Source organism: Exserohilum turcica (genome assembly GCF_000359705.1).
Source record: "Exserohilum turcica Et28A unplaced genomic scaffold SETTUscaffold_1, whole genome shotgun sequence".
NCBI classification, from domain to species: Eukaryota; Fungi; Ascomycota; class Dothideomycetes; order Pleosporales; family Pleosporaceae; genus Exserohilum; species Exserohilum turcicum.
The window spans coordinates 1,229,965-1,239,569 of NW_007359914.1; the positions used below are offsets into that span (position 1 = coordinate 1,229,965).

The window sequence follows — 9,605 nt, forward strand, 5'->3', positions numbered from 1 at the left end:
GCATGCTTTTCACCGCTCACAGGGCCCGTATTCAGGTTGATTGCGCGCGGTTCGCACTTGGTTGGCCTTAACATGGCCGATGGCTCAACGACGACGGTCTTGGCGGCCTGGTCTTGGCGTCAAGCGCCCACTGGAGCCATTTCCCCTGTGCCTGCGCCCGCCCCCCCGCCTCATACTTACGCCAACGGCTGGCTAGCCGCTTCTTCTCTATTTTCATTCTATTCGATACAATTACAATACCGCGTACATTACACGCGTCCTCCATGCTAACGCCTGCCCAGCCCGCACATGCCGAAAAAAAACAAAGCCCTCTTGAGCCTGGCGACTGCGCCGCTCGCGCCGCCTCGCCGCCTCAAGCCATCTAGACTGCCTGCCCACACCCTACATCGTGGCTGGGGGGCCTATTGTGTGGCTCTGCTCTGGGAATATGTGATGGGTGTTGGCAAACAACAGCGGCTGACTCCGGCCCATCGTGGGCATATCATTGACCAGAATCCTGATCCAGTTCTGTTGCTTCTGCTCCGCAAGGACTCACCCGCACACGCACAACACCCCCCCCCCTCTTCTCTCACATGAGCTGGATACGGGGCGCCTGACACATCTCGGCTAGCACATCTCCTCCAGCGACTGGCCCATCCAACTGCAAAAAACAAACAAAGGGAAAACCGGGGACCATCAGCAATGGACGCAAAATCTGCAGTGCCCAACCCACACACGCGGTCCCGCCGTCGCAAGCTCCTATGCATTGTGCTGCCCATTGTCGCCGTCTGCATCCTCGCCTTAGCTCTTGGTCTGGGATTGGGACTCGGCTTGGGCGGCGGCAGCGACGACAACAACGGCAGCGGCGGTAACGGATCTTCAACACCTCTACCCAGTCCCAACAGCACACTTCCGTGGGTGCCTGCTGTAGCCGCGACCTGGCAAATCATCCTCTCCCACCCGCCTGACCTGTCGTCTGCCCTCACCCCCAACGTCAGTGTCTACGACATCGACCTGTTTGACACGCCCGCCGACACCATCAAGCAACTGCATTCGCTCGGCATCAAAGTGCTATGCTACTTCAGCGCAGGCAGCTACGAGAACTGGCGCTCCGACGCCAAAGACTTCAAGGACGCTGATCTTGGCAAGCCGCTCGACGGATGGCCCGGCGAGAAGTGGCTCAACCTCAACAGCGAAAATGTGCGAAACATTATGAAGAAGCGGATTGATCTTGCCGCTCAGAAGGGCTGTGACGGCGTAGATCCCGACAATGTGGACGGATATGTAAGTCTATTCCTTTTTCAAAGAAAAAAAAAGGGGATAAAGTGCGTGGAAATAAGCGCATATGAACAAGTGAAGAAATATTCTTACTAACGCACAATTTTTTTCACCGCCAAAGCAAAACGACAACGGCCTAGGTCTCACTTCGCAAGACTCGATCTCGTACATGAAGTTCCTGTCCAACATCACGGCGCCACTGAATCTCGCGCTGGGCCTCAAAAACGCCGGCGACATCATCCCGGCCGTGCTGCCCGTCGTGCACTTCTCGGTCAACGAGCAGTGCGTGCAGTACGGCGAGTGCGATACATTTGCGCCGTTCATCGCCGCCGGTAAACCCGTCTTCCATATTGAGTACCCGAGTGGAGCGGGCGCCCAGCAGGGGCTCAAGGAAGACGTGCTCGGCGGCTCGTGCAAGCGCGACGGCAAAGGCCAGGGCAGCCAAAACTTCAGCACCGTGCTCAAGCGCATGGAGCTCGATGGCTGGGTCGAATATTGCGATGGCAAAGTCGAGGTTACCAACATTGATCAGGCGACGGGAGGTGGCCGCGGGTCAGCATCGTCATCGTAATCACCATGGTCGTAGCGGACAGCTCCAGCAGCAAGTCCGTGTAGGGATCCCCTTCCCAATCACTTTAACATACATACAAGTCCGCCATGTTCATCCTTTTCGAAATTCGTCTCCACCGCTATTAGTATAACCTATTGCCACCGGTTCTTCTGTCTGTCTGTCTATCTATCTATCTGTGTGTGTCTGTGTCTGTGTGCATGTTGGAAGTTAAATGGCATGCAAAAAAAAGTTTAATAAACCATGCGCGTTGTAATGAAGTTCACATGGTTGATGTAAAAGCCGCATTCGTTCGTTCATCAAACAAACAAAAAAGGGTCCATGCTTTGCTCCTTGTCTCATCTAGATACATACATGGTGCCCTTGTCCGTCCTCTCCAAGTTCTTCAAACCCGACCCGTAATCTCAAACTCCATATGGTTAAAACACACGACATCCCATAACCCCGTGTAAACCCGGTGGTAGAAGAGTCATCAACCTGGAGATGCCGTGCTTTCGCCCAAACTCCCCCCGCCCCCTGCTGTTCTATGAATGTACCTACTAAATTATCGCATTGCGGGAACAAAGACACCAATGCACATACGCGCGCACAAACACATACAGAAACATACCCTGGGGCCTCATCATGTTGTGAAACGATAAACCACAATGACGTGCTCGATTCAGCTGCCAGGGACGCCCTCCATACGTCCGCGCCCCCCCCCCTTGCCGTAAGCACCCTTTTCAGACCAAGCGGAAGGAGGATTATGCATGTGATCGGAAGAACAAGACGAAGAGGAACAAGAAGCAGTGGTTCGAGCTTACGATTACAACTGGCCGTACGTAGCGTCCTTCTTGGTACTACCGAACTCCGAGCAGGCGGAGAGCGAAAGATCGAGAAAAAGAAAAGGACCGAGAAAAAAAAGAGGTATTTCAGCTCAGTCTAAAGGATGACCGGCCAGACTACAAGCAGAAAAAAAACCCCCACAGACTTTTCAACTACTAGAAAGAAAAACACGGTGCCTCGCGCCGAAATCACGCCGTCACTACACTCGTGTAGTATGGAGCGTAACACCTACGTGGCTCTCATTGAAAAAACATGCCATGTTGCACGACAGCTGTGCGTGCCATAGCGCCACATCGCCTACACCCATGTGCTCTCTCCACTGTTCATCCCCCAGACCTCCTGAAGTGAGAATGTGCAGTGTGCGCAGTGTTGGTGTGGGTGCGCGCTTGGACCAAACGAGTCCCTGGACTTAGGCAAAATGGAGCCCCGGCCGGCCAAAATCCGGGGAATCCATGCTTATATCAGCATGTTATTCTTTACAAACGCCGGCATGGTAATACCGCGAGTCGTGTGTTTGAACATGTGCATGTGGGCGTGCCGATCATCCAAGTGGTGGAATTTGTAATGCGAGGCTGCAACCAGTCAGAAGACACAGTAGTGGTTTTCCTTGTGGGGTGTAGTCGCAGCATGCCAAGATGCCCATCTACCAACCGGTTGAATGCACTGCAATACCCGACGTGGGCTGTGTTGAAATTTCTAGACCGGTCAGAACCACATCGGTAGCTAGCCTCGGCAGTCAAACGTCTTCTACACATACTGTCGTGCTCGATGCCTGGGCTGGTATTTTAGCCAACGCCACGCGGCTTCATTTGGACGTAATTCCCGATGAGTAGGGTGCAAATGGAGACGCCGGCACCTTGCTTGCAGTCGGCCCACGGCTCGTCCGGACGATTCGTACCAGGATTCTCCCTAGGCAGCCTTTGCAAAGAAAAAAAAAAGTAAAACCCCCCCATGTATCATGCATGTGGCTGTCGCAGAGGTGTAGGCCGAGGGACCAGGCCTGCAGCGCTGGCTCGAACCAGGCGAAGCGATGTCTATTTCAGTCGAGGGCTCGCATTAGGATGCACCGAGTTCGTCTTCTAGACTCTTGGGAGCAGTCAAGAATCGAAACACCAAGGCTCGTTACCAAATGTGAGCGGGCGAATGGGGGCCGTGCATACACATACACATACACACTTGGGCTACTCCGCCTGACGCATCCTTGCAAGCGACGCAAGGCGGCCGATCCACAATCCCGGTGGTTCGATGCGAGCTGCAAAGGCTACCAGGGGGTGGGTGCGGGGCAGACATCGCGGCCTTGCTCAATTCTCTGCCGCCGTCTCAACCTGGAAGGCAAAAACAGCGATTCGGCCTGTGTGGCTACTCGCTAGTATATGTACCTCGCACGTCGTGTTAGATCGCAATGGTGTGATGGAAAAAAGATCGGCAGGCCCGAGCGAACGGGCTTGCGATGGCTCCCGTCACTGAGGGCGTCGAGGCGTCGTTGGCTGCTGTTTCACGCAGTGACGGCTAGCCACAAGCGACAAGGGATAGCCATCCCGTTGCGCCGTATAGCTCATCTACCCACTACCACCACAGAAGAAATGGAACAGCGCTAGCCGGGAGCAGTTAGCGGAGCAGTTTGATTTCTTCTGAGCAGGCGGATGGTGTACAACTAGCTTTGGTCGACGGGCACTACGGCTAGCCTTCGGAAAGCTGTCGTTGCAGCGCGACGCCTCACGCACGCCGTCCCTATCCAATGGCCTTGTTCTCTGCCCACGTCATATGTCAGCCAGCTGGTCGCTTGCAACCTCACCTGCCCGGCCTCGAATTCCCAGCGGAGACTGGCGCAACAAGCTATCGAAATCCTACAGGGCGAAATTTTTTTGTCCATGGAGCGCCCTTCTTCAGCTCGGCACAAAATCGGTACTTTGGACATCCGGATGCTGCCTGCACTCCGGATACAAGCGCAGAGCCGCCGGTACTCATACCCCCGAGCCAACACGCATACATAGTCCGCGCTCTGTGCTACCGAGCATGGCAAGGATGGTGCCAACCATATCCAATTCCTGGTACCGAGCCGTCATGGGGAATGGCGACAAGCCAGAGAGATGCGAACCGATATAGAACAAGGCTGTAAAATTTCCGCGCGGAAATGACGGCAGAGTTGGAATAGAGTGTTGGCGCTCGTCTAGCGTGCCAGCCAAAGGATTACTTATCCAATTAGGGGCAGTGGCCAGGGATTAGCTGGTTGTCAGATTGTCGCCTAAAGCAGTCTTGACATGGCAGATGCTAGTGTGACGCGGGGGCTGGTCGAACTCCGGGCATCGTCTCGTCAAGGGAGGTGAAGAGCAAGTAGGCTGTGCGACAATCTTTACTGGTTTGGAAGTATTCACCCGACGGAATGGCGGTCCGCCCGAATGATGCGACATTGCCTCAGAGGGGCGGCCCAGAAACTCTGCCAACTCCTCGCTCTGCACCTGCTCGTCAGTGGGGTGAGGCAACATGTATCCACCATTGGCCAAGACCTTTTCTCGTTCCCACTCAACTTCCAGCTGTGATGGCCAAGACATTAGCTACCGGCCCGCGCACCTAAACTGATCCCACTGCCCGAGCCATCACAGACACGTGGGGAGCTGGAGGCGACTGAAAAACCTCAACTTGCTCAGAAAGCACTGGCTTCCGGCCTACCCCCATCTCCTAGCGTACGCAAGGCTGTACAGAGACGATTCCAGATCCCAAGGCTACCCTGTACAGCTTGACGAGGCGTTCAGCCAATGGCTGAATATGTTGTCAGGCTGCGTGTAATCCAAGCTAAAGTTGAGTCATATGCGATGATGGCTCACGGATAGAACTAGAGCCCACAACGAGATTTCGCTCATCTCACTCATAGTGAGACGCTGTGCGGAATATACCAGGAGCGCTAGGCGATCGGGATGATAATCATCTTTGGCCTCCGAGGGGTCCTCGCTTCTCGATCGTCGACTTGAAGAACATGTCTTCGAAAATTACCGCCAGCTCAGGCGGCTTGGGCGGGAACCTGTCGATATGGTTAGCCTGGTAGAGTGAGTTGATTGTGGGCTAATGGGTGTATGTCGGTCTTGCGCACGTCCAACTGCCGAGGAGCACTCGAGTTCTGGACCGGTTGTGTAACCTGAAAGCATCGTGTAGTGAACAAAAGTAGCCTTGAGAGTAGACGCCAGCACAAACATGCCTCCCAAAAAGCCAAGTTTCGCGATGACCGATGTGGCGATACCTATCCTAGCAAAGCAGGCTTACCAATGAAGCATGCCTTTGGGCGAACACTGTTTCCAAATATGCCGCATAATCGGACGAGTGTTGCGCCGGTACCCTGCGGCCAGACGTGTCGCTAGCAGTGAGCCACAAGCCATACTCGCCCCAAAAGAAGATGCTGTGATGTCACCCAATACCAGGCTCAAAAATCCTCTACACCCCTTCGTGGCTGTGTAGCCGATGTTGCACATGTCGTAGTTGCAAATGTTGTTGAGGGCAGTGAATGTTTCGACAGCTGTCGAACACTCTGCAGTCGGTAATGCCGCCTTCTCCGGGCCCACTATGCATGTTTCCGATTGCGGTAACCGGTGCTTCCAGGAAACAGGCTGCCCTAAGTGGGTTAGAGATGGCGCACTAGAATGTGGCCACTACAGCAATGGGGAGGGTTCATACACATCATGGAAAGGATTCCAAGCCCCTGCCGATGGGCACATGTAGAGGGTGACATTGGCCGAGCTAGACCCATCCATGACCTAAGCTTGGACACGGCTTGCTATGAACCAATTATGAACCAATGGTTTCAGGCCCAACCAGCCGATGTGGCAGTAAAGCCCAAACTTAGCATCATAAAGGCACCCGTCAACCTGGCTGCGTAACGCCATTGTCTGAAGTCTGCCGATCGTCAAGAGATGCTCTCGAGGGCGAATACCGGGGTTGACGCGTACGGCCAGGTACTTCGAAACGCTTCTGTAGAGCTCTCTGCAACTCAAATGAAAGTATTGTTAGAGTTTGGAGCTTGTGTTTGTGTAACCCACATGGGTATCGCAGCATTCGGCGATGCAAATTGGACAGGGATCTTTAGCGATGCAGCTGTATATTTGCGAGAGCTGGGCCTGGGGAGACTCGGGGGGGCTCATGAATCGGGATCTAGAGGCCTTGTCGTGCCAAGCAAAGTAGACAATATTGATGGCGCAGAAGAAGTCTTGCTTGGACGTGTTTTGCCTAATTGACTGTAAGCTGAGTACTGTCGCCATCCTTGCCGTGTATATAAAGATTTTTGGGTTGGCATACCAAGAAAGATCAGTAGCACGGCACTCACACTCGCTCCTCTGCACCCCATTCACTCATTCAGTTCAAGACGCAAAGAGGACTGCACACCATGTCTTCAAGCTCATCATTGTTTTCCTTGTCGCCGGTCGCGACGCCGGAGATGGCCAACACACCCGCGACACAAAGTTCAGTGCTTTTTGATGACGACGTGGTGGCCGATCCTCTGGACATAGGAGGCGCCAGCTCTTCCTTTATCATGGTCGTCGGCGGATTGGGATACATCGGCTCGCATACAACACTAGAGCTGCTCAAGGAAGGATACAACGTTCTTGTCATTGATGACCTCAGCAACTCGTACGAAAATGTCTTGAGCAGAATCAGGGTCCTCGCAGAGGAATTCTGTGCTGCCCAAGGACGACGTGTACCAGCCCTTCACTTTGAACAGCTGGATTATCGGAGCCCTCAGATGCAGGCGGTACTGGCCAACTACTCATCGTATTCCGTCAGCAGTAAACCAACATCAGCACTAGCTCGTTTCCCATATTCGAACCTGCAGCGGACAGACTCCGGGATTGAGATGGAGACAAGCGAAACCCCACAGCCCACAGTCGAGCGTCGGTCGAGGATAACAGGCGTTATTCATTTTGCCGCCTACAAGTCCGTTGAGGAGAGTATTCGCATGCCTTTGAGGTATTATAGCAACAACGTTTGCGGCCTGGTGGATTTCCTCGGCCTTCTCGAAGAGTTTGGTATCAAGAACTTTGTCTTCTCGTCATCAGCCACGGTGTATGGTGAAGGTGCCAACTGCGGTGTGCCTCTGCGTGAAGAGCTGTGCGTACATCACCCCGAGTCCTTTGTTGATAGCCAAGGATTCGAGCGTCGAGCATTGCCGGGCGTACTGGGTCTCACTTCGCCCTACGGACGATCAAAGTTCATGTGCGAATCCATACTCGCAGATCTTGCTCTGGCGGATCCGACATGGTCCATCACTGCGCTGCGATACTTCAATCCGGTACGTGTAAACAATAGCAAGAATTTGGGAGAAGAAGAGACTAATGAAACCAGGTCGGCTGCCACGAGTCGGGCATACTCGGTGAAGATCCCAGGCAGAAACCGAGCAATCTGATTCCAGTTATTGCAACTGTTTTGACAGGAGCAAGGCCGGTATTGGACATATTCGGTACCGACTGGAATACTCCAGACGGAACTGCTGTGCGTGATTTCATTCACGTAGTCGACTTGGCCCGAGGTCATATCGCAGCTCTGGCAGCTTCAGCAGCTGGTCGCACCAAAGCACCGTTCCGAGCCTACAATTTGGGTAAGTTCCCGTGATGCCCACATGTCAAGTCTTTGGATCTGGCTGCTGACTCTCCTTAGGTACTGGCAAAGGACACACCGTCCGCGAAGTGCTCAGCAGTCTGGAGGATGCGTCTCAACGGAAGATTCCAGCACGAGAGGTTGGACGACGCGCAGGTGACGTTGGCTTCTGTGTGGCAGAAGTGCAGCGAGCAGAGACAGAACTCCAGTGGAGGGCTGAAAGATCTCTCCGGGACTGTGCCGGAGATGTCTGGAACTTCACCAAGGGTCGTTGTCCCGATGCACCAGAGATTATCAGTACGACGTGCTAGGGGCCATGGTGTTAGCTGCGGCGCGGTCCGCACCCGACGTTCTCGTCGTTGGCCGATACACGGAACTCTTTCTTTTTCAATCATGGTTCGAAAAGTTTGTTAGTTAGCATCATCACGCGGCGTTATTTTCTTTCCTTGCCGAGCGCGAGGTGCGGCCTGGCTCTGCTGCGGGGCTGGAAGGTGACTCGTATATAAACTTTGAACTTACACATACAATTGACGCATCGCATATTAGCTTTTGAGCACAGAATGTATGTCTGGCAGGTATGGGTGACAAGGTCATGTCTGGGTGTAGCAGCGCCAAGCACTGCTGAGAGTTTGGCACAAGTGCAAGTTGGGAATTGGCCGGCGCGACGATTGGATGGTGGCGATGGGCGGGAGGATATAAAAAGCAGATACAACTAGACGCAAATCGGCAATCGTTTACTGCGGTGGCGCATTGGATGCTGGCATGCGAGCAAAGCAAAGCAAAGACGAGAGGCTGCCGACGTGAAGTGAAACGGGGGGATGTTGAGCGTGGCCTATCTGGGCATTCCGAGCTACGCAACGGCGCATCTTATACAAAGCCCTGTTTGCGTCATTAGCCTGGCCTGCCACTCAGAGACAGCAGCTGCTATGTGATCAGCCATGAACCCGTTCGAAAAGGGTGCGGGTGGTGTCTATCACCGCGACGAGGCAGAGCGGGCATTGATAGCTGAGGCTACACCTAGCCTGCATGTAACCGACCTTTGCAGGCTCACATGGCGGGCGCGCTAGCCAATCCAGCGCCGTGGAACCAAGTGCGATTGCCCAGTCGCGTTCAATGGGAGGTGGCCATGATGCATTGAGCTTATGGCTCAGCTCGTGGCTACGGTGCCCCCTTTGCGCCCACCTGTGCCCCCGACGACTGACCCCGCTGAAAGGCCCTCGCACTCGTCGTCGCACCCGTCGTCGCACTCGCACTCGCTGGCCAGGGCGAAGGGAGGGGGGAGTGGAGGGGTGGAGGGGACGAGGGGAGACGCCGCGCAGCCGTCCAGTCATGCATTACCAACGGCCACTCCGGGTGGGGGGGGGGGGGGGGGGGG

The 9,605-nt window shown here is 54.4% G+C and overlaps 4 protein-coding genes across 4 annotated transcripts; 3 read left to right on the forward strand and 1 right to left on the reverse strand.

Annotated features, from left to right (window-relative positions):
• Window positions 1-561: 561 nt before the first annotated feature.
• Window positions 562-2,119, forward strand: SETTUDRAFT_162220 (glycoside hydrolase family 114 protein). The gene is made up of 2 exons (XM_008022505.1): window positions 562-1,263; window positions 1,379-2,119. Exons 1-2 carry the CDS (start codon window positions 682-684, stop codon window positions 1,826-1,828), a joined length of 1,032 nt encoding a protein of 343 aa, XP_008020696.1. The 5' UTR covers window positions 562-681; the 3' UTR covers window positions 1,829-2,119.
• Window positions 2,120-2,490: 371 nt separating this feature from the next.
• On the forward strand, window positions 2,491-3,223 carry SETTUDRAFT_162221 (uncharacterized protein). Its single transcript, XM_008022506.1, has one exon. It carries the CDS (start codon window positions 2,754-2,756, stop codon window positions 2,934-2,936), a length of 183 nt encoding a protein of 60 aa, XP_008020697.1. The 5' UTR covers window positions 2,491-2,753; the 3' UTR covers window positions 2,937-3,223.
• A 2,349-nt stretch (window positions 3,224-5,572) lies between these two features.
• SETTUDRAFT_18199 (uncharacterized protein) lies at window positions 5,573-6,323 on the reverse strand (the record flags this gene model as incomplete). Its single annotated transcript, XM_008021865.1, has 3 exons — window positions 5,573-5,669; window positions 5,909-6,254; window positions 6,317-6,323. The coding sequence occupies 3 exons, from the start codon at window positions 6,321-6,323 to the stop codon at window positions 5,573-5,575; spliced, it is 450 nt and encodes a 149-aa protein (XP_008020056.1).
• Window positions 6,324-7,022: 699 nt separating this feature from the next.
• SETTUDRAFT_30049 (uncharacterized protein) lies at window positions 7,023-8,541 on the forward strand (the record flags this gene model as incomplete). Its single annotated transcript, XM_008021992.1, has 3 exons — window positions 7,023-7,925; window positions 7,979-8,231; window positions 8,291-8,541. The coding sequence occupies 3 exons, from the start codon at window positions 7,023-7,025 to the stop codon at window positions 8,539-8,541; spliced, it is 1,407 nt and encodes a 468-aa protein (XP_008020183.1).
• Between the last annotated feature and the right edge of the window lie 1,064 nt (window positions 8,542-9,605).

What these genes read in the sequence shown, in the direction of transcription:
- SETTUDRAFT_162221 (XM_008022506.1), top strand. Translation starts at nt 2,754, where the DNA reads ATGACCGGCCAGACTACAAGCAGAAAAAAAACCCCCACAGACTTTTCA.
- SETTUDRAFT_162220 (XM_008022505.1), top strand. Translation starts at nt 682, where the DNA reads ATGGACGCAAAATCTGCAGTGCCCAACCCACACACGCGGTCCCGCCGT. An exon ending in CCGACAATGTGGACGGATAT is followed by an intron (nt 1,264 to 1,378) that starts GTAAGTCTATTC and finishes TCACCGCCAAAG; the next exon opens with CAAAACGACAACGGCCTAGG.